The sequence below is a fragment of the Opisthocomus hoazin genome, chromosome 16 (assembly GCF_030867145.1).
Source record: "Opisthocomus hoazin isolate bOpiHoa1 chromosome 16, bOpiHoa1.hap1, whole genome shotgun sequence".
Lineage (NCBI taxonomy): Eukaryota > Metazoa > Chordata > Aves > Opisthocomiformes > Opisthocomidae > Opisthocomus > Opisthocomus hoazin.
In genome coordinates, this window is record NC_134429.1 from 16174940 (window position 1) to 16198398 (window position 23459).

Consider the following 23459-nt stretch of genomic DNA (forward strand, 5'->3'; position numbering starts at 1 on the left):
ATAGGGCAAGGGAGGTGACTGTGTCCCTCTGCCCCGCTGTGGTGAGACCCCCCGGGAGTCCTGCGTCCAGGGACGCACCGAGCCCAAGGACGCCCCAAAAGGCACACCGATTGCCCTGGGGCGTAGTGAAAGGCACACCAGGGGAGATGGGGTGCAGCAGAAAGCACACTGCGGGGCCTGCAGAGGCACCCAAAGGCACGCCAAGGAGCTGGGGGAGCCGAAAATGCACTCCGAGGGGCCTTGGGGTGCTCAGAACGGCATCGTTCGGGGTGCTCGGCCGGGGGAATGGCACACCCGTTGCCCAGGAGAGCACTGCAATTCACACAACAGGGGCCTGGGGCACCCTGAAAGGCAGAGCCATGGCCTGAGGCAGCATCCAAAGCCAGAGAGGCACGTGCAGGGGAAGCCCAGAGGGCTGAACGAGGGTCTCGGAGCACCCCAAACGGCACGCTGAGGGGGACCGGGCAGACCAGCAAGCAAAAGCGAGGCACAGGGGCATCCCACAGTGGACAGCGGGGGCTTGGGGTGCCCTCCAAGGGACACCCAGGGCTGCAGAGAGGGGTGCCCCGAGGGGTCCACGGTGCCCCAGAACACACAGCCAGAGCCCAGGAAGCCCAAAATGGCACACGGGGTGTCCAGCCACCGCCTCTCGTGCTTGCAGGGAGCCTTGGCGGCCAGAGCCTGTCCTGCCGAGCCCATGTGTCTCCCAGGCAGGCAGGCGAGTGCCTCAGAGGGGCTGGGAGAGGAGAGGAGGACGGTGGGTGCCCCGAGCGTGCAGGGAGCTGGGAGCCGGCAGCCTTGGAGAGGTGGCCTTGGGCAAGCCCGTGGCCCTGGACACCGTGCGTCAGGGGCCGTTTCCTTTGGGCACATGGCCTGGGTGTGTGCAGAAAGGTGCTGAGCACACGGGCACGTCTGCCCCGCCGGCCTCTGCCCCCAGCACCGCCCAGTTCCCAGCACCTTATGATGTCACTGAGCCGTTCATGATGTCAGCACACGCGTTCGCTAGACCTGGGGCGCTGGCGCAGACCCTGCACACACAGTACCTGGCGGTGCTGCTGGTGCTGTGCTGGTGCCGTGCTGGTGCCAGTGGTGCTGTGCCGGTGGTGCTGTGCTGGTGCTGGTGCTGCTGTACTGGTTCTTCTGGTGCTGTGCCAGTGGTGTTGTGCTGGTGCTGCCGTTGCTGCTGGTGGTGGGCTCAGCCCGGAGGCAGTTGCCCGTGCCCTGCTGCTCCTCAGGGCTCGGCTCCTCTGCTGGCAGCCGGCACCCGGCAGCGCCCACCCAATCCTGCCTGCCACCGCTCGTCGGTGAGAGGCAAGGCAGTGCGGTGCCCATTCCTGCTGGGCCATGAAGAGCATCTGGCGGTTCCTGTGCAGGAGGAGGGCACAGAAGCAGCATGTGTCCTTCGGAAGCATCGCTGACAACGAGATCTTGCAGGAGGTCTGGAACAAGCCACACTGCATGTCCACCACCGGGGGCTTGGCCCCAGCGCCGCTGCCGGTGAAGAAGCAGGCGGCTGTTGGTGACAACAACTGCCGGGAGAAGGACGAGAGGTAACGGGCGCAGGCAGGCGGGAACTCTTTGGGAAACTCCTGGGCTGTTCTCCTGCCCTGGGGCTTCGCTTCGTGCCTGGGCGTGTTGGTTCCCAAGGGAGGGAAAGATGGAAAGGGCCGTTGTTCTTGCGGTGAGTCCAAGAGGTTGTGCTGTCTGTCTTTCCAGGCCCAGACCCAGTGTGTGCCCTGCGGTCCCCAGGGAACAGGAAAACGAGGGAGGAGCTGCTCCAGGCCATGCAAAAGGGGTGTCAGCACCCAGAGCTCACCGCAGGGCAGCAGCTGCTGGAGCTAGGCGGTGTGCACCCGCTCTGGGGAGAGCAGGTAGGACTCTCCAGCGCGGAGGAGGCAATGGGGAAAAGGGTTGTCGCCTGCCCTTTTGGTGGGCTGCCAGGGAGACAGGGTGTTTGGAAACGGCGTGGAGGGGTTCCTTGTCATCCGGGAACAAATGCTCTGCCGGGTGTTGTCCCTGGGAAGCAGAATTCTCGAGACACTGCTTCCTTTTTGGCTCCTTTCTCGTCACTTCGAGTGATGTCCCTGGCACATGGCACAGGCGCATGCGCTCGAGGAGACGAACTCCCAAGCAGGAGAAGAGATGCATTTTGCATCCGCGTTGTGACAGGTCGCTCGCTAGGATTTCATGGGTTTGGGACGTGTGTTTGTGCTAAGATTGTCTCGGGAAGCACGATGATTCGGGAAGCGCTCTAGGCACCAAGGAGCTGTATTAGCTCACTGTGGTTCCAAAAATGTGTGGTTTTAATGTAGATGAGCCTGCCGTATACTGGGAGTCTGCCGGCCGTGAGTCGCCAGCTGATGAAGAAGCCATCGAGGAGGGCAAAAGCTCTGAGGGGGAGGTATGTAAACCCCAAGGCTTTACATTGGAGACTTCCTTTTAGGCTTCTATCACACCCTAATGCAGAAGAAGACTTTTCCATGAGTAATGCCAAAGGCAGGGTTCTTGGAAACTCTTTTCTCATCCGACGTCAAGTTAGCGACAGTCCTCTTCTGGGTCTGTGACATGCTGCCGCTGTCTCCTGTTTTGAGCTGATTTCCTAAGTTCCGTCCATTTTTATTCTTTCCCTTTGAGCAGACAGGAAACATCACAGCCCAAATACCGACCCCAGGGTTGGATTCGTCCCTTTGCCACTGGAGCCTCAGAAGTCCTGGGACACCAGAAAGTGCCGATGTGCAAGAGATTCTGAGAGCATGTGACGTCCGGCTCACTGTGCCCGCGCACATCTCTGAGGTGCTGGAAACCAACAAGAGCTTGTGTCAGCAGCTGAACAAAGCCAAAAGAAAAGCTGGCAGGCTGGAGCAGGAAGTGGAGCAACTGAAAGAAACTCTCCGGGAGAAGACACTGGCTCTAGATAGAGCAGAAAGAGAATTACATCAGGCCCGGAGGCAGGCAAAGGAGCAGCAAGCTCTACCCCCAAAGAACGCTCAAGAGAGAAAAGATGCCATCAAGCAGGCAGAAGGGCTGCAGGAACAACTGTCCCAGCTCCAGAGTGAAAACATTTTCCTGTGTCAGCAGCTGGGAGAGGTGCGGAACAAGACCGCCCAAGAACATAAGGTGAGCGATGCCTTTATATGCGTGGCGGACAAAGTAGAAAAAGAGGTGAGATGATCACTGAGCAGGAATGACTGAAAGCAGAGCCGTTCCCAAGGCTGTCTGGTGCTCCGGAAAGTCAGCAGGTGTAAGCTACGTGCGTGGGAGTCCACCACTCGAGCTGGTTCTGGTTTCGTTGGAATTGCGGAAGGTGCCGGCAAGTCTTGAGACGTGCTTATAGACACATACGTAGATACAGTCTCCACATCTTCCCAGCAGAATGTGCTGGAAACAGAAATCTTCCTTCAGAGATGGCATTTCTGTAGTTGCCTTCACTTGCCAAGGATGGCTAGAGACCGTCAGCTGTGCAGATGCCGCCTTCTTCCAGGGGATGAGGCTGCTCTGCTTTGCGATGCACTTAGAGAACCGATCTCGGTATATTATCTAGTAACTGCAAGTCAAAAGACAGATTTTGGCTTCTTACCTTTTTCTCTGTCCTCCTGTGACATTGTTTCCCTAGAGAACAGTGGGACGGCTGCAAGAAGAGCTCACTGATGCTTCAAGAAAGCAGTGGATAGCAGAAACATCACTGAAAGCTTCCACACTCCAACGCGATTACCTGAAGGAGGAAAACTCCCACTTGCAAGAGGACCTGGACAAGGCTAAGGCCAAGGTATGCAAAGTCTCTAAACCTGTGAGTATGGAGGAAGCTGTTCCGTTGCTTCAAAGAGTGCCAGACAAGAAAATAATTTGGGAACAAATACAGGAGCGACTTCTCTGAGGACGTTATGAGCTTCCGCATCACTAACAACAGTTGTCCAGGCTCGAGGGTGCTTTTAACTCCTTTCTCCTCGCTGCCTCCTCCCCTCTCACCTTGAAAAAGTCAGCTGGCTCTTCAGGGAGCTCGTTGCGAAGCTGTGGGAAGGCAGTGAGCTTGGGACAGCACCTGGGTGGGGAAGAACAAGGCGGCCGTGCTCTTTGGAGACTGGCTTCTGTTCCGACACCGTGCAGAGGTTGTGGCCATGTGATTGAGTTTGGCGGAGATTTGAGAGCCCTTTGCCTAAGACAGATTGTTTATTCCCTGCATCCAGATGTGTGAACTCTCCACGCAGCTGGAGTTGGAGCGTGAAACATCTCTGCAGCTCGCACCTGCAAACCAGCAGCTGCGAGGGCTGGTGGCTCCTCTTGTGCCGCACGGCTTGGCGACTGCTGGCGTGGCTCGTACGGCAGCAGCGCTTTCTGGAGAACAGCGTGAACAGCGAGCACAGGCAGAAACGGGACAGAAGCAGCATCTCAGGCCACTTTTGCAGGTCAGTTTATGTACCATTTGCATCTGTAGCCCGTGTTGTGTTCATTCGTGGTGGTGGCGATGGCGTTTTAGGTGTTTGGTCTTGGGCATCCGACACTCCTTGTTGGTGCTGTGGGTTTGCCTTTCCCGTAGGGAAGCTGGGGAGCTGCAAGAGGCTGCGTCAAAGTGCGTCTGTGAGTGTGGTGGGACCTGTGTGCATGAGAAAGATGCCGCCTTTTCCTTCTCCCTGTCCATGCAGCACTGTAGGCTGTTTAATACTAGCTTTTGTGTACAAATGGCAGGAAGAGCAGGCTTTTTGAGAGCCGGGGGCGTTGTCTTTTTCTTCCTGTTTCTTGAAGTTGCGCCTTCTGCTTTAGACACAGGCAGCCACTCAAGCCAGAAGAGAGGAGATCTGCCCCACTGACGCCTCCTGGAGAAAACTGCTGGAGCAGAGACTGAGCGCTCTGGAATCGGAGCTGGAGAGAGCACAGAGCTTGCAGGAGAAGAGCGCACTGCAACTGGCATGTGCGCAGGCTGAACTAAAAAGTTGGGAGAAATGTTATCTGGTGGACCAGGAAATTAGAAGAAGCTTTACAAAGACATTAAAAATGTAAGTCGAAATGTCTTCTGTTTTTCCCCCACGTTATGGGAATATGACCCTCTTCTTCGTGGCTTTTCCACCCCACTTCCCTTTCTTGGATCTGGTCAGCAGGATGCGTACCCTCAAGACGGCGTACTTCTCAGAAGAGCACGCCTTGAGCTCTCCCATTACGGAGGCCTGTTTGCCTTTCTCTTTACTGACCCTGAAGTAACACAATGAATCAGGCCTGTCTGCAGGACATTTTGGTTCTTTTTCTTCAAACAGTTTTCTGTAGCCGTCTCTCCTTGCTGCATGGTGGTGGAAAAGAGGAGCTTCATTTCTGCTGCTCTTCTGCTCCACCTTAGGATAGACACACTTGGAAAGGCAGAGGGGACACAAGAGGAGCCTGTGAGGCAACAGGACTTTGTTCAGCTGCCGTTATGGCGGTGCATCGTCGGTTGGAGTTTACAGCAGGGGGAGGGAGGGAGCCTGCAGTCCCTACCACCTTCTAGGAAAGGTCCTACAAGGGAAGATATAAGACAGGTTGCTCAGAAGAGCCTGAGAAGCAGTACCTTTGGGTGGCTGGGAAGTCTGTGTGCATGAGTCCAACAGTGTAGCATCACCCTTGGGGAACACCTTTGTGCCACGATGAGTAACAGCCGTTCTTGCATGCTCCTGCCTTTTTCACAGGGCTAATGAGATGTTAGCAGAAGCTGTTGCTAAGAGCCCTCAGGAGCCGCGGTGCAGATGCTTCAGTGGCAAGGCAGAGAGTCAGGGCCAGACCAGGGCACAGAGCGGAAACCCATCGGGCTCAGGTAAGCAGCTCCAGATGTGGCTCTTCAGTGGTCAGGTGGGCTTGAAGAATTGAACCAATTTCAGGACCCTTGTTCCTCTGGAGTCTTGAGCTCCCAAAGCGCTGATTTGCTTTTGAGGCTTTGTCTGCATAAGGTGGGTGGGCACAGAAGGTGTTCTGGCAGGACAAATTCTACCTATGTCCACCTGGGAAGGATGGACCCGTGCTGTGCTGAGAGAATTCCTTGGCCTGGCTTCGATAGCGGAGCTTTGTCTGCTCAAAGACAGACGATCCTGTGCTTTGGTGGGGAGGAAGGCAGAAGCTGGTGCAAAACCTTGTGCTCCAGAAAAGCCCTCTGCTGAGCTTCCTGGGAAAACGGGGCACTTGAGGGCAAAGGGGCCTCAGGGCTCTGAAGTGTAAGCAGATGCCATTTGGGTTGGCTGTCCCCTGCCTGCCTCCCCAGCGAGGGCGTCTCCGCGCTGCTGGAGGGGCGACGGTCACCGTCCCGGCCCAGGGGAGGCTGGCTCGGCCTGCGGGACTCTCCTCAGCGTGGGTGTGGGGGCCGGGGGTCAGGCCGGGGGCCGGCTAGGGGGGTCTGGGGGAGGCCCGGTGCCAGTCCTGGGCAGGGTGGGCGTCCCCGGGGGCTCTCCCTGGGGCCGGGGCAGCCGAGCCCTGCCTGGAGCTGCTCCCTGCTGCAGGGCCGGGGGCCTGGGGCTCAGGCAGGGCGGGGGCTCCATGGAGAGCGGCCTGGAAGATGGCCCGGGGCCTGGGCTGGGAGTGGGCGGGGCCCGGGGCCTGGGCAGGGCACGGGGGATGCTGGGAGCTGTAGTCCCCGGCCCAGAGGCACGCTGGAAGCTGCAGTCCCTTTCCCCCACCCCGGGGCATGCTGGGAGCTGCAGTCCCTCTCCCCCCCTGCGGGGCATGCTGGGAGCTGCAGTGCCTCTCCCCATGCCCCAGGGCATGCTGGGAGTTGCAGTCCCTCTCCCCATGCCCCAGGGCATGCTGGGAGCTGCAGTGCCTCTCCCCATGCCCCGGGGCATGCTGGGAGCTGCAGTGCCTCTCCCCATGCCCCGGGGTATGCTGGGAGCTGCAGTCCCTCCCTGGGCACTGAGCGCCCCGTCATGACGCTGGGGGATGGCCCGTCCTCTGTCCCTGCCCGCAGGGACACTGCGCTGGGCTGACCTTGGCTGGACAGAGAGCCTCGACTCGGGGACACTGATTCAGTGGAGGAAAAGAAGGTTATCAGGAGTAGTCAGCATGGATTCACCAAGGGGAAATCATGCCTGACCAATCTGATAGCTTTTTACGATGGCATGACTGGCTGGGTAGATGAGGGGAGAGCCGTGGATGTTGTCTACCTAGACTTCAGCAAGACTTTCGACACGGTCTCCCAGAACATCCTCCTAGGGTAGCTCAGGAAGTGTGGGCTGGATGAATGGTCGGTGAGGTGGACTGGGAACTGGCTGAATGGCAGAACTCAGAGGGTTGTCATCAGCGGTGCTGAGTCTAGTTGGAGGTCAGTCACTAGTGGTGTGCCCCAGGGGTCAGTACTGGGCCCAGTCTTGTTTAACTTCTTCATCAATGACCTGGATGAAGAGTTAGAGTGTACCCTCGGCAAGTTTGCTAATGACACCAAACTGGGAGGAGTGATGGATACACCGCCAGGCTGTGCTGCCATTCAGCGTGACCTGGACAGGCTGGAAAGCTGTGCAGAGAGGAACCTGATGAGGTTCAACAAAGGCAAATGCAGGGTCCTGCACTTGGGGAGGAACAACCCCAGGCACCAGTACAGGCTTGGGGCTGAGCTGCTGGAGAGCAGCTCTGTGGAGAGGGACCTGGGTGTCTTGGTGGACAACAGGTTGACCATGAGCCAGCAGTGTGCCCTGGCTGCCAAGAAAGCTAATGGGATCCTGGGATGCATTAGGAGGAGGGTAGCCAGTAGGTTGAGGGAGGTTCTCCTTCCCCTCTACACTGCCACTGTGAGGCCCCATCTGCAGTGCTGTGTCCAGTTCAAGAGAGATGAGGAGCTACTGGAGAGAGTCCAGTGGAGGGCTACGAGGATGATGAGGGGAGTGGAGCTTCTCTCCTACGAGGAGAGGCTGAGAGAGCTGGGCTTGTTCAGCCTGAAGAAGAGAAGGCTGCGAGGGGACCTTAGAAATGCTTATAAACATCTCAAGGGTGGGTTTCAGGAGGATGGGGCCAAACTCTTTTCAGTGGTGCCCAGCGACAGGACAAGGGGCAATGGGCACAAACTGAAGCAGAGGAAGTTCCGTCTGAACATGAGGAAGAACTTCTTCCCTCTGAGGGTGACGGAGCCCTGGCCCAGGCTGCCCAGGGAGGCTGTGGAGTCTCCTTCTCTGGAGATATTCAAGACCTGCCTGGACGCAGTCCTGTGCAGCCTGGTCTAGCAGACCCTTCTTCGGCAGGGGGGTTTGACTAGATGATCCACAGAGGTCCCTTCACAGAATCACAGAATCACAGAATCACAGAATAGTAGGGGTTGGAAGGGACCTCTGTGGGTCATCTAGTCCAACCCCCCCGCCGAAGCAGGGTCACCTACAGCAGGCTGCACAGGACCTTGTCCAGGCGGGTCTTGAATATCTCCAGAGAAGGAGACTCCACAACCTCCCTGGGCAGCCTGTTCCAGTGCTCCGTCACCCTCAGAGAGAAGAAGTTCCTCCTCATGTTCAGACGGAACTTCCTGTGCCTCAGTTTGTGCCCATTACCCCTTGTCCTGTCACTGGGCACCACTGAAAAGAGCTTGGCCCCATCCTCCTGACACCCACCCTTCAGATATTTGTAGGCATTTATAAGGTCCCCTCGCAGCCTTCTCTTCTTCAGGCTGAACAAGCCCAGTTCCCTCAGCCTCTCCTCGTAGTGGAGATGCTCCAGTCCCCTCACCATCCTTGTAGCCCTCCGCTGGACTCTCTCCAGTAGCTCTTCATCCTTCTTGAACTGGGGAGCCCAGAACTGGACACAGTACTCCAGATGAGGCCTCATCATCTCGTCGCATCCCTGCATGCTCTCACTACGTTTCAAACCTAAACACAGCAAAACTCTGTTATCATTGTAGAACCGGCCCCGTGCTCAGCCCTGCAAGCACCCGAGCGCCGGGAGGAAGGGGTGAGCGAGCGGAGAGCGAGCGGTAAGTCACGGTGTCAACACGCAGAGAAGATCCAGAATTTTAGCAAGGCTTTCTGCAGCGGCAAACAGTCTCTTCAGCAAAATGAACGCTTCGGTAGGAGACGTTCCTTGCCTTTTATTTTAAATAACAAAACTGAAAATCCAATATCAAAATCCTTGTTTGAAACAGAGGTTTGGGGTTGTGTTTTTGTTTTTTCTTGCCAGATTGGGACCAAGAAAGAAGGTATGTTTTTATTTTTGTCTGAATAAAAGTCAAATTTAAGCTGAAATTTCCTGTGCCCAGCATGAAGCTGAAAAGGGAAAAATCTTTGTTCATCTTTTCAATAAGGAAAAGTGTCTTCTTGCTAGTTCTGCTTAGGATTAGGATACCAGTGTATATGCGGACAAATTTCTGTCAGTCTGCTCCTAATACATCTTTTCCTATTTCTTGCACTCGAAATACGGGATAGTCTGCATTAACTGGTGTGATGGTTGCAGATGTTTGTTGATTCAGGCTTGGAGGGTTGGTATACAACCACAATTTTGACTGTACTGGCCATTTCGTAAACATAGGTGCTAGCACAGCACTGATACATGAACTGTGACTGTGTTTTGGCTTGCAGCAAATTATGAAATTTGTGATGAAAATAAGAAATATGGCTGTTTGGGCTTTTCAAAACTTACCCTAGCTGTTTGTGAAACCCGTACCTAAATATCCGAGGTGAGGCATTTTCCATGTTCTAGAGGTAAACTGAGTCTCTGGAATAACTATGGAGGGACCGCTGTAATAAACAGAGCACTGCTATTGAGCCTGGATCTCCAGAAACATAAACCTCTACCATTTGAATAAGAGCAGATGTTCCCATACGTCTGGGGAACTCCCCTCTCTGCTGTCACACGCGTACAGCTGTGCATAAGGGCAGTGCAATTTTGGAACCCTTATTCCTGTGATAGCCCCCCTTTGAGCTTGATGGAGGTCAAAGTCCAGACCAGGGCTGGTGACCAGGTGTTTTTCCTGTTCTGTACAGACAAAACTGAGCTACAGAAGGCCATGGAGCACAACAGCAGACTGGACAAGGAAATCCTGGCGCTGCGAGCACGGGTCCAAACACTTGACTTGGAAAGGAAAGCGTTCCTTGATTTGGTGAGTACCCATCTCCCGCTGCCGGGTCTCCTGCGGCACCGAGGAGCCTCTGCGTGGCCGACAGCCCCCGGGCTGGCTCTGGACGTTCCACCCCGCTCCTTCACCTGCCTCGCCGCTCTGATTTCCCCTCTCTTTTTCTGCAGCAAGTCTTTCCAGAGCTGCGGTTCTGACGTTGTGTGACTCATGGAGTAATAGAGTTTGGGAAATGGGCAGAATAGTTATCCAAAGAGTGCTTTAAGGCAGCTGCTGTTACTGCAGCCCTGAAAAAAGGCGGCTCTCAGAGCATCCTCCGGTGCAGGAAGGGTTCGATGCCTCGCCAAATGGAGGGGGCTGCGCGGGCTCACACCGCGTATGTGCTTTAGGGCTTGCAGCAGAGTCCTGAAAGACGCGAGCAGGATCAGCTCGGTGCTTGCTGTTACTGGCCAATGTCTGCACACATTTAAGCGAGCAAACAGAGTACGCAACATTCCTACCTTTTCCTAGGGACTGTTATTAAAGACAACAAATAAGTTAGTCTAAACCCCAATACCTAGCCATTTTTAAACAATTTTTAATTTATGCTTATGTTTTGATACTTCTCTGCCTCTTTGGCTTTTTATTGTGTCTGCGTTGATTTGCTCAGTAGCAGATAAACTTATTCCTTTTCATTTTGTGTTGGCTTTCTTAAGTGACTGTCATTACCATTAATGTTTGACGTAATGAATTTAGGATTCTCTAAATGCAGTAGTCTTTATCAACAACATAGTTCCTTACCGAGATTGGCAACAGTGAATGAACACAACAGTCTGTTTCCCATTAAAAAGTGTCATTTGGCACAAATTTGGTGTCTGTTCTTAACTCCAATTCTTTATATCAGTCCTTCAGCAGCCTGTAATTGGTTGCCGGCAGCCTATAATTACGTATGCTGCCCCAGCACAGATAGCTCAGCAGCTGTCTTGCTGGTCTCTCGGATCAAAATGAGTATTTTTAAATCAATAGAAGTATCTCTGACAGTACCATGCCCATCTCTTTATGATAATATTGAAAACTTACTTTCTTGAATATAATTTATTCACATTTGAGGATTTAAAAATTTGAGTATGTAGTTCTGTTCCTTCCGTTGAAAGAAGTTGCTGGTTCTTCCTTAGCATAGCATCTAAGCGCGTCTGTAATCTCTAAGCTTGTATTTGCAGGACAGTCTGTTTCTGGGTCTGCAAAAACATTATGTAATTTAGTTCATATTGCTCAGTTTACTTTTTTTTAATTCCAGATAACATTGTATTTGCTTTAGGACACTGCTTCTTTCGGTCGCTATGTATACATACACTTTTGTGTGTATACCTATGTTTTTATTACATATAAAGAGAGAAATATATAGACACAACAAATCTGCAGAGAAGTGTAAGATATTGTTTTCTCTGTACAGAAAAAAAATGCAGCCAGACTGAGACTGCTTCCAACCAACCACGTTGTTAAGCTAAAAGCAAATTACCTTTATTCCTTAGGAATGAGGTTTAACTGTTGGCACAGAAGTTAGAAACCCACCATTTTTAGTATGTAGAAGCTGAAACTGTACTTTGTTACGAGCCACAGAAGTTCTGCATCCTGAGGTCTTTTTGCTGCCGGTGAGTTCCGGACAGCAGGGTGAGGAGCAGGCTGGCCAGCTGGCTCTGGCTTGGTGGTCTGTGGGAGACCGACCCCATCCCTGCCGTGTGCTCCACCAGTTGGTGTACTGAGCCTTAACCCTGCAGGATTCGGCGTCTGCGTGGCGTGAGCGGGCTCGCCAGGCGCCTGTGGGTGGAGGCATAGCACGAGGCTGAAGAAAGGAAAAATGCGTGCTGAGAAGGTGGCCTGTGAACGCTTTGCGAGGGCTGGTAGCTTCAGAGACTAGCAGTGCTGCTAAATCTGTGAAAAATGATGAAGTGGGGACGGCAGTGTTCTGCTGAACCCATGCGAGGTCCGTGGCATCGACTGCGTGAGGCTCAGCTGGCACCCATGGGTGCTGCTGGCCAGGCTTGAAGAGCACGGGATGGTACCTGCATCTGGTGAAGGTGAGCACCCTCTGCGGGGCTTCACCAACACCCGGCCAGAAGTCACTGCGGTACGACCCCGTGCTTGTGAGTCGATGGCTGGGGTTTGCTTCCCGGCTGCTGCTCCAACTGGTAGCCAAGAGCGAGTGTGAGTGAGTGTGTGAGTGAGTGAGTGTGTGACGTGAACAGTTACCTGCTAATAACAGTATTCTATTGATCCCATCAATAACAGCAAAGGCCAAAAGGCATCCTCAGAAACAGTGATTGTCTACCCCTCTGCACCCAGTCCTGTTCGGTAAAAGGGAATGTACGACATGTGCGTGATCAGTAACTGAAATAAATGGAGAAAAATCGCTTACCCTTGAACATAGCAGCGTTCCCCCTTTTACTGCTTTTAGCTCTCTGAATAGTCTGAGGCCACCCGGTTGGAGCAGCCGCATGATCTCAACCGATCCCTCAAGCTGAGTGGTTAATATTAATAAATCTGCGGCGTATCTACAGCGAATTTGAGGGGAATCTTAATTCTCTAAGACAGCAAGATGAACCTTCACCAAAAATACAAGCAAATGTTTTCCTTTTGAAGGATGAACAACTCAAAGAGGAGATCTCCGAGTATCAGAAGAGCGAGAAGCAAGGACTCCCGTTGCCTGCGCCAGCCGAGACCGAAGAAGTCGCAGCGTGCTTGCTGCAGGTATTGCCCAGGGCTTCTTGTTTGCCCCTCTCGAAAGCAGACTGGGCAAACAGGCCCCCCTCTGCATTTCAGCCCCGTGCCATCAATGAAGACGCACAGCCTGTAGTGCAGAAAAGCTTGTCTTCTCCTTTCTCCGTGCGTGTGAGCGCGTCCTGTGCAGGTGGGACGTAGGATTTGTGCTGGCCGTGACAAAGGCATGTGGAGCATGTCTCTTGGCCTTCGCCACTACCCACTAGTGCCTTCATATTATTACAGGTCTTGGAGGGGGTTTGCTCCTACGGCTGGTGGATTATCTAATGCAGATAGATGTAGCAGAAGTAGCTCGTGTTTTCTAGCTCTCCCATTCATTCATGAGAGACTCGGGTAGCTTTGGAATCACATTGTGCTAAGATTTCAGTCGTGGTTATGTGCTAACTTTTAATTATCTCTTCAGTCACAGGTCCCGAAGGATGAAGGGAGGGTTGAAGGAGACCACGCTTCAGGCAAAGCTGGCTCAGACCAAGACGACCAGTACCAGAGCAGTGAAACACTTCGTAAAAGGTGAGAAACCCAGAAATCCTTCTTCACCTGTCGTATTTTCACGGTGATTTCCTGGTGCTCTGGGTGCTGGTATTCTGTCTCGCAGAGTGCTTTTAAGTTCTTTAGGATACTCTCGGGTACCAGCTTTGTTCCTCTGCTCCCAAATTGGAAAGTTTGGAGGTAACGCAGTCCTGAGGGAGTCTGTAGCCCTTGGTATCAAGAATGCAGGCTGTTTTCAGGCACTTTCTCTAGCTGCTTTTGTGAAAGAGTAGGCTTTTGGCTCTTGTGGTTCTCTGCAGACAAAAGTGTTGTTTTCAAAATGGTTTTGTTGCTGGGAAGATTTCTGTGGATTTGGTTGCTGTCCAGGGGTGTACCAAAACACTTGGCTTTCAGACTTATAAATATGTAAACTGGGATTTTTCAGGGAAGTCAAAGCTTGGTTCTCCTGTGGCCTGCTCAGGAAGCTGCTGCTGAGCAGGTTCTGGCAGCTTCAAGGTAGAAAGAAGGGTCTCGTCGCATCCCTCTGTCTTCTTTTCTTTTCTTTTCTTTTCTTTTCTTTTCTTTTCTTTTCTTTTCTTTTCTTTTCTTTTCTTTTCTTTTCTTTTCTTTTCTTTTCTTTTCTTTTCTTTTCTTTTCTTTTCTTTTCTTTTCTTTTCTTTTCTTTTCTTTTCTTTTCTTTTCTTTTCTTTTCTTTTCTTTTCTTTTCTTTTCTTTTTTCTTTTCTTTTCTTTTCTTTTCTTTTCTTTTCTTTTCTTTTCTTTTCTTTTCTTTTCTTTTCTTTTCTTTTCTTTTCTTTTCTTTTCTTTTCTTTTCTTTTCTTTTCTTTTCTTTTCTTTTCTTTTCTTTTCTTTTCTTTTCTTTTCCCTTCTTTTCTTTTCTTTTCCCTTCTTTTCTTTTCTTTTCCCTTCTTTTCTTTTCTTTTCCCTTCTTTTCTTTTCTTTTCCCTTCTTTTCCCTTCTTTTCTTTTCCCTTCTTTTCTTTTCCCTTCTTTTCTTTTGCCTTCTTTTCTTTTGCCTTCTTTTCCCTTCTTTTCTTTTGCCTTCTTTTCCCTTCTTTTCTTTTGCCTTCTTTTCCCTTCTTTTCTTTTGCCTCGTTTCCCTTCTTTGCTTTTCCCCTTCCAATGCCCAAGCCTGGTCTTCCACCTCAAGCAGTTGAATTTGCCATTCAAATTGCCAGACCTCCATCGTTGCTTGCGTAGGGCCCCTCCACCAATAATTCCCATGCATTGCCAGGTTAATAAGAGCAGCCACAGGTCATGCTGGATGCGAGACTCGAGATTAGCAGGGCAGAAATATTCCATAGTGAAAAACACATTGGCTCTTCCTCGCCAGTGGTAAGCAGTTTGGATGTCTGTCAGTGTGTTTACGTAGCAGTTCTAGCCGTGGCGATGTCGGTCTTTGTGTAGGTGCCAAGAGGTGATTGAAAACATCGAGGGCAGGAATTCACAGCTCCTTCACAAGCTGCAGAAACTGGCGCAGGAGCACGAGGATTTGGTTGAGCGCAATGAAGAGCTGGAATCCATTCTGGGAGAGACCCAGATCCAAACCAAGCAGGAGAAGGAACAGTTTGAGAGTGAGGTGGAGGGGCTTCACCGGAAAGTAAGTAAGGAACGGAAGAAATACAGTTTGGTTTTGTTTAATTCTAGCTGCTTTTCTCTCTGCGTATTGATTAGTAAAATAAAATGATGTTTGACCTAAACCTTTAGTTTGACAAGAAATGCAAATAGCAAGATTTGCCAGTTTCAGAAATGAGGGGAAAAGAAAGAAAAAATTCCAGCAGTGAGTAAATGACGCTTGCTTGGAGGTGCAGATTCCCCCAGTGTCACAGCAGCACTGTCTTTTCCAGCTCCTGTGCCCCCTCCTTGGTGCTTGGGCAAGCAGAGTTAACGGACTGATGTTCCACGTGCATCCACAGGAGTGAGACCGGGCGACACTCCCTTCCCGTACGGCCTCTCTCTACATGTGGGCTGCGCACCCTTCAGTTTCTTGGCTGAGCTGAAGGAAAGCCTTTTTGTTTCAAATTCGAGTTGCATCGTTCGTTCTCTGGAGCGATTTCTTCTGAAGCTTTTGTAGCTTAGAAGCTTTGGTTTCCCCTGAGAGGCTCTCCCGGGAGGCATCGGTGCTCCTGACCGACTGCAGCGCTGGTCTCCTGCAGGAACAGCTTTTCTGTGTTGGACATTCGTTTCTTCTGCCTGTGGTTCCTGCTGCAGTGCAAGTTCCAGGAAGCCCCAAGTCCTCTTGAGGCTCAGAGGAGAGGCACGAGGTTTTCCTGAAGCCCATGAGTTGGCACTTAACCTGGCACCCATAATAGAAGTCCAGGCTTTGACTTGAATCCCTAAGCCCTCTCCAGACCTGTCCAACATGAAAACAGTCAGTGTGGGACACTGATGCTCCTTGATCCCAGGAAAGGTCACCAGTTAAGCGTGCTGGTGGCAAAAGATTGCACTTTTGGCTTTTCCCCAAGGGACGGCATCATGGAGATCTGTCAGCCTGTGTGGTAAACACTGTGGCCCTTCTGGGTGTGGGGGGTCAGGATCTGTGCTGCCTGGGGACATCCCTGCTGAAAATGCCGAATTTGAGAGGACAGTGAGTTTCTCTCATCACCTGCTATCTCCTGCTGCAGCGTCTGCTGTTGAACGGGGCAGGCATGGCTGGACACATCTTTTTGAAGAGCTGTAATGAGCCGATACATCTGGAGAAGCCCTGCTCAGTCTTGTGATCAGATGAGATCTCTCCAGTCTCTTCCTAACCCATGTCCTGCTTGATTTTGGGCACCCTGATTTTGGGCAAACTGAATCTTTTGCTGTGAATAGGACAAGACCATTCAGATCATCCTTTGACTTCAGGAGGTTGATAGAAAGTCCTGGTTATTTCTACTCATTTGCATGTGACAGGGAACGTCTGGGAAGCTGCCAACGTAGAGCACCATGTTCATTATCTGGTTTACCAGAACCATGGCAACGTTAGAGGTCTCCTTGCAACACCTGCAGAGCCATCTCCATCCATGTTTTAAGCAAAGATTAGCTTATTGCTGAAGCTTCTCAGCCCAGTGCTGCCTTTGTCAGAGTGGTCTTTAGCCTCAATTTACCGGATGGATTCTCCATCCCTCTGGAGGTCAATCTGTGAGGAGCGCCTGGACTTAAGGACTGGTTTGTCACTGCTTGCCCCCAGGGAAAATACTGCTTGTAGCATCACTACCAGGGTACGCAATCCCTTATGGACCGGGCAGCTAAGGAATTTATAGGCAGAGAGAACAGAAGAAGCCAGAAGTTGGTCTTGCTAGATGGGTAGGTGGACTTCTCCCCAAAAAGGCTGGCTGAGGAGGTCTTTTCCTGTGGCTGAAGCCCTGCTGCCTGGCCAAAAGCTCTTCCTTCCTTGGGGTGAGTTGCCCTCTCCCCTCTGTCTGTGGTTGAGATGCCCTCTGCAGTGATCGTGTCCTGGACTGCCAGGCGGCAGGACCAGTCTGTAGTGTCCCCAGAGGACCTTGGACTTCTGAGGTGAGAAGGAAGGGCACACGCAGGTTTTCAGTCAGGAGTGAGCGGTGTTCGGACATGACTGTATGCTTGCTGTTGTGCTAAAACACGATGGGGGAGATACAGTAGCAGTGTGAAGGCATGTCCCATGTGAATGGCCTGCGTGAACCGCATGAAGTTCAACAAGGCCGAGTGCAAGGTCCTGCATGTGGGTCGGGACAATCCCAAACACAAGTACAGGCGGGGCAGAGAGTGGCTCAAGAGCAGCCCTGAGGAGCAGGACTTGGGGGTACTGGTGGATGAGAAGCTCAATGTGAGCCAGCAATGTGTGCTGGTAGCCCAGAAAGCCAACTGTTTCCTGGGCTGCATCCAGAGCAGCGTGGCCAGCAGGGCTAGAGAGGGGATTCTGCCCCTTTGCTCTCGTGAGACCGCACCTGGAGTCCTGCATCCAGCTCTGGAGCCCCCAACATAGGAAGGACCTGGATGTGTTGGAACAGATCCAGACGAGGGCCTCGAAGATGATCCGAGGGCTGGAGCACCTCTCCTACGAGGACAGGCTGAGGGAGATGGGGCAGTTCAGCCTGGAGAAGAGAAGGCTCCAGGGTGACCTTAGAGCAGCTGCCAGTGCCTGAAGGGGCCGACAGGAAGGATGGAGAGGGGCTTTTCAGAAGGGTGTGTAGTGATAGGACAGGGGGGGACGGCTCTAAACTAAAAGAGGGCAGATTTAGATGAGATATGAGGAAGAAATTCTTCACCATGTGGGTGGTGAGGCTCTGGCCCAGGTTGCCCAGAGAAGCTGTGGCTGCCCCCCTCCCTGGCAGTGTTCAAAGCCAGGCTGGATGGAGCTCTGAGCACCCTGGTCTGGTGGAAGATGTCCCTGCTCATGTCAGGGGGGTTGGAACCAGATGATCTTCAAGGTCCCTTCCAACCCAAACCATTCTGTGATTCTCTGAATGCTGAAGTAGCTGCGCATCTCCAATTGTTCAAAGGAACAAAAAGATGACTGGCTTGTCGGTAGCCTCTGGCTGTGAGGGAAAAGTCTCTAAATGCAGTGGAACAGACCGAAGGCGTGTTCAGATATCTGAATGCAGGATGCCAGCAGACATCATGTTGCTAAGCGTGCAGCTGAGGAGCCAAGGGCAGGCTCTCTGATGGGATTGGCAGAAGGTCTGTCCACCACGACTGTGCTTTTATTTAACTCGGGGTTTGTTCGGCACACACCAAAGCGTTTCCCTCTTTCTCACTGAAGCAGAATAAACACAACCCTTCACAAATCAAACAAGATGCGTTTCCAGTTTGGAGAAATCCCTTCTTCTCTCTGAGCATTGTGAAACAGATCCCTGGGAACGCCGCTCTGGGGGATGCAGGGTGAATGCAGCGGGGAGCACCAAGTAGCCAAGGAGACGCAAGGCGTTTCGGCTGGCAGGAGCTTGGCAGCCCCTGTAGCTGGAAAAAAGAGCGAGAAACGAGGCATGTAGGGCAGTGGAGGAGAGACGGGCAGACTGCGGGGTGCAAGAGGAGGTGGGCTAGGCCTTGCTTAGATCCGGCATCTGCTCGGATGGAGGGCTGCAGAGCTGCACCCTTCATCTCGCCGGGGCTTTTGGGTGCCTTGGAGGTGATGAGGGGAGGGCTGCACGAAGGCAGAGGCACTGGAGCCTGGGGAAGGCAGCGCTGCTGGGTGTTTGCCAGCCTGCCCTGTGTGAGGACTTGGAAGCCTTTTCTGTCTTGGCACGCCTACAAACATCTTGGCTGATTAGGCCACTGACTCAGAACGAGGACACCGGCATACAATGTCAGTATTGCTCTGTCGTTGGCACGAGACTGAAGAGCGCAACTCAAATGCTCGAAAGTTAGTGGCTTGGAGGAAGAATAAGCAAAATGATGGAAATGTGTGGCTGGATATCAACTTCATGACCAAAGGCTGGCTGGGGGGTGAGGGGGGAGGTGCATTTTGCCTTTGAGATCCTTTCGAGAACTCTGAAGTCTTCTTGAACCCCCAGCTACCTTCTAGTCATGCAGGAGAGGGGGGTTTGTTGCCCTCTAGCTCTTCTGTAAGAGGCCGGGGTGTTTCACCCCACCGCTTTGCTTTTAACACCTAGGTTGGGTAACGTCATCTGTCTTAAAAACCAGTGTCCCAGCAGCTTTCCTGTGTGTCAGAGATTGTTCCCTGCTGGAAGCTTCAACAGAGTCGCCTTGTGCCTGAAGCCTGTCAGTGAAAGCAAAGCTCCTGGGCTTTGACACGCTGCTTTGTGGTTGCTTTAAATGGACTGGGGTCGGAGGAGACTTGGCACTGCTTCGACTCTGCCTTCCCGTTGGAAAGGAGTGAAAAATGATCTCCAAATAAGTGCAAAGAAAGGAGGGTGAGAAAGGCAAGAGGCATCTTACGCTTCACTATCTACTCATGTGCGGGAGTGGAGCGACGGATGTTGCTCCTACGAGTACGGCGTGTGCTGTGTACAGATGGAACTGGACTTCATCTGCAGTTGGACATCATCTGCTTCCCGTATCCCCGCTCGCTCTGCAGCCCCATCCAGTGAAAGCCCAGCTCGGGCAGGTGGGGAGGCCAGCGTGAAGGCTTAGAAATAAGAAAACCAGCACAAACCAGCTGCGAGTGCCAAGACTGGGGCTTTGCAAAAGGAACTGTGCGGGGAGGAGAAGCTGGGCTGCTCCTGGCTCCTGTAAGCCCTTTAAGACTGCAGGACTAATAATCGTTCCCAGGAGATGCCCCACAAAGGTAGCTGCCTCGGGGTTGGGGGATGGATGGTGCAAACGCAGAGCGAGCACTTGTCCAGACAAACTCTTCCCTGCCAGGAGAAGTGCAGAGGTCAGCGTTTTGCTGGCTCAAGCCCAGAGTCCTGGGAGCCTTGCAGGAGGGAGTTACAACCTCCTTCGGGCAGACAAGTCCCCATGGACCAGGTCCAACATCTGCTTGGAGGAGATGGGCTGTTGGGAAACGGGCACTGCAGCAGCATGGGAAAGGAGGATGGCCCACGATGTAAATCAGGGTCTCCGTGCTGGGAGAGCAGCATGTCGAAGGCCCACACGCTGTGGAGGCTTTGCATTTTCACCGTACATCTAGGTCGCTTCTCTCCTTTTGTGGAGCAGTGTTCTGACTTGCCCTTGGACGGCTCCTTCGCCCTTTGAAGCAGCAGGATGAAGGACGTGAGCTGGAGCGAGCCCAAGCTGGTGGCTGTCCACCTCCACTCCTGGTCCTTGCTTCCAAACATGGAGCTCATTCTGTAATAGCGGCACGAGGAGCAATCTAGTTGTAGTTGGGCGTTTAGTACTAGTTGTGAGTACTGGTTTGGTTTTAACTCGTGGCTTGTCTATGTTTAGATCACTAGTTTAGAAATGGAGTTACTTGAAGCGCAGAAGAACAAAACTGAGAAGAGTGAGGAAGAAGAGGCATCGTCTGGAGCACAAGAGATGGAAGAGGTAAGAGGTTTTCCCTGGGAAACGAATTGTTTTGTTTAGAAACGTATTAAATGAGCATCTCCTGTGAATGCTCTTTGTCACCGTCTTCTGAGAATTTCTGGCCCCTCGGCTCATGCAAGACCGACGGATGTCTCGGGCGGAGAGCAGCCAATGTGCCAACGCTATCTCCCCGATAACTCATCTCTCCTGTGAGGTTGTCTTGCCTTCAGCCCTGTGGAGCCTGTTGACTTCCCAGTGAGGGTGAAGGGTTTACACATCAAAAGGGGCTTGACTCTTCTTTGGGGTTTAGTGAAACCTGGGCAGTGCGTCGGTGCGTTTACAAGGCTGTTTCCCAGGCGGTTTGGGGCAGGCATTGCTGCCCATTGGTCACTTGCCAGCCAGACGATTGGATCTGCCGGTGTGTAAGCCAGGCAGAGCTTATCGCATGTGGGAGAGGACCTTCCCAGTGTATCTTGGGTCAGGGGGAGGCCCCAGGCCCGCAGAGATGTCAGGCCAGCCCTGGGTATAATGTGCAGGAATCCTGCTGGCAGCTTCTGAGAATTGTTTTTCCTATCCTTGTTCTCTAGGAGACACATTTTCTGCAATATTTTTCTCTTTTGCTAGAGTAAATGATGCTGTAGAAGTGGCTCTTAAGTTTGCTTGTTGCAGATGCTGGAAAGCTGTCAGGAGACGATAGAAAAGTTAGGAACTCAGCTGGGAGAGCGGAGAGAACGGAGAAAGCAACTTGCATCTGAGCTTGAACTGTTAAGAGAAGACCTGAAGGCTGAGAAGAAGGCACTGGGCAGCCAGGTGGGTGTAGCTCCTGCAGTGGGTCTCCCGGCAGGAGGCAGCTGCCTTTGGATGACTCCATGAAACATCGCCAGCTGCCCTCCAAGTGCATTGCTTGACTCCTCTTGATGCATCTCTCCAGTCCAGCCACTTTCAAAGCCTCTTTGGCCGATGGTTTTAAATCCATCTGCTTTAACAGAACTGTCTCTGACTCTGTAAGATATTTTTCCTTTCAATGAATCTAATTACAAATCAAAATTAAAATCTAATTACAGTTAGAAAAATTAAAAATCTAAATTACAATTAAAAAATTAAAATCTAATTACAAATCTAATTCAAAGTTTGTAGCCAAAGCCCCCTTCTCTAGAGGGCAGAGTGGAAGGTTTCGGACTTGGGTATTTATTGCGGAGTTATTTGTGATCGTAAGGCTCATGATCATGAGCCTTCACCTCTCCATGTCACAACATGGCAGGGCACTTGTAGATTTGAGCCAAGACCTCCCCGCAGAGCAGCACCACGCTTACCCGTTAGCAGCAACTGCTTTTCTGGGTTCAGTCAACTGGCTAATTCTGAATCCATTTAACATGGGTCCCCTTTCATATCAGTAGTACTCTTTCTTAAGCAGAACATGGCCTGACAAGAAGTGAGAACACCTGAGAGTCACAGAAATCTAGATGAACAGCTTGCTGGGATCTCAATGCTGCTTTTTGTTATGTGCCCTGCAGACCTCCGTACGCTTTGCTTGAGGTAATTTAACTGCTAGGTAGACTTCTGGTGGGTTGATCTCTGCTGGGAGAGTTGCTGTTGCTCTTCCAGTTGGGCCGCAGAGCACAGAGAGCGTGTGATGCCAGCAAAATTGCACAAGGGCTGAAAATTTAGGAGAGCTGCGGATCTGTGACCTGGATCAGGCAGACAACGGGGACCCGAGGGAGACTGGCAAAGGCGGGGTTTACAGCTATTGCAAACCCCATTTTTTAACACTCTGAGAGGTCTTAAAGCATATCACTTTCTGGATTGTAAGTAAAGAACAATGAAAGTCCTGAACTGTTTGCGCAGCTGCACATACAGGAGAGTCTTACTGGAGGAAGAGTGGCATCTAGAGGACAGGACTTCTGCAGTGCCACAAGACAACAAATTCACTTTGTGAAAGCTCAGGATGCAGACTAAGCCTTACCAAAGAGCAGTTGAAGAAGGAGCTAGGCCAGTCCATGAATACAGATATGAAAAGGAACTGTCTGATTTGGGGGGTGCTGAGGAAAACGGGAAGAGTCCCTTTGCCTCCCAGTAGTTCCATCTACTCATGGTCCAAGGACCTTTTAATCAAAGTCATACATCCCTGGAAGTTTGGTTGGAACTCAGCCACCGGTTGGCTGGTGGTTTTGCCTAAGGAGAGGACTATTTTTCCATCAAAGGGATCATCCAATGACCTTTTTGAGACGGGGTGGCTCTAACGGTCTTTCAAATAGAGAACTTTGCCTGTGTTTGGTGGGATTCCTGACTTCACAAATGGGTTCATTCCCTTTTGCCGGAGTAGCTGTATTGGGACGAATCATTTACCAAAGGAGTGCTGGAAGTTAGCCTGGCATAAAATCGTTGGGTTCTCATGGGTGATACCCACCTGTGGTCAAGATTTGAGGTTGTTCAATGTTGTGTTTGTCAGGAGGTCCAACACATAGAATGGGTGAGTAAATTGGATACTACTTTGTTCTTGTGCTTTTTAATGATGTGCTATGAAGTGATGCTATGCAAACAGTTCTTTGCATTTGTTTGGAGCTCTCTTCTTGTTTTTAAGAGGTTTATGGACATTTGAGAGGAGAAAGCCTTTTCTGACCTTGTAGTTAGAGGTGTATTACATCCGCTAACTCCTGTTGTTTCCTCACCAGGGGCTGCCTGACTCAAAATCAGAGTTTACAAGCCATTGTAATGACTTCCCGAGCCTCCAAAGACCATCAGCGAGCAGGGATCTCATTAATGTATCCCATGAGAAGCTACAAAGAAATAATGCTTTGTTAGATGCAGAGGTGAGAAATGTAGAGAAATCCTGGTTGTTCTAGTGTCTGATGCAGACAGAAGCTGCTAGTGTACGCTGCTCAAACGTAAATAAATTCATCTTGGTGTAGATGAGAAGACCTGGAACTGAACTACTAGTACTAGCATACGCTCAGGAAGAACTATTGATTAAAAAGCTTTAGGAGTCAAAGTCATTGCTAGCATTAGTGGGTTTAACAGCATTTTTCTTTGAAGGATTTGGGTTCACCACTGCTTAGCAGGGGACATTGGACAAGGCAAATTGTGGTTCCAGTCCACTGTGGCATTTCCCGTGTCCTTATGCACTCCTCGTGCCTGCCTTGCCTCTTTTATTTTCTTGGCATCTTCTCTTCATGTCTCAGGTTCTGGGTCTGCCATTGCCTGATTTTAAGGCAGGAGGTGATGTTGAAAGCGGAGAGCAGCCGTCCGCAGAAAGTTGTGGTGGGTTGCCTTGGATGGAGGATGGTCTCTGTGCAAGACAGCTGAACACACGCTTTGTACTCTTTCCCAAGAATT

At 51.7% G+C, this 23459-nt stretch overlaps 1 protein-coding gene across 1 annotated transcript in view; it reads left to right on the forward strand.

Moving 5' to 3' along the window:
- The first annotated feature begins 4184 nt into the window (after window positions 1–4184).
- The window catches only part of LOC142363353 (uncharacterized), a 30702-nt gene continuing 11427 nt past the window's right edge, over window positions 4185–23459 (forward strand). Inside the window, exons 1-11 of the mRNA XM_075437285.1 lie at window positions 4185–4403; window positions 4759–4991; window positions 5652–5776; window positions 8828–8899; window positions 9906–10021; window positions 12614–12721; window positions 13155–13261; window positions 14646–14838; window positions 20049–20147; window positions 20796–20936; window positions 22799–22936. Coding sequence (XP_075293400.1) covers window positions 4185–4403; window positions 4759–4991; window positions 5652–5776; window positions 8828–8899; window positions 9906–10021; window positions 12614–12721; window positions 13155–13261; window positions 14646–14838; window positions 20049–20147; window positions 20796–20936; window positions 22799–22936 — 1551 coding nt within the window. The remainder of the gene's footprint in view (window positions 4404–4758; window positions 4992–5651; window positions 5777–8827; window positions 8900–9905; window positions 10022–12613; window positions 12722–13154; window positions 13262–14645; window positions 14839–20048; window positions 20148–20795; window positions 20937–22798; window positions 22937–23459) is intronic.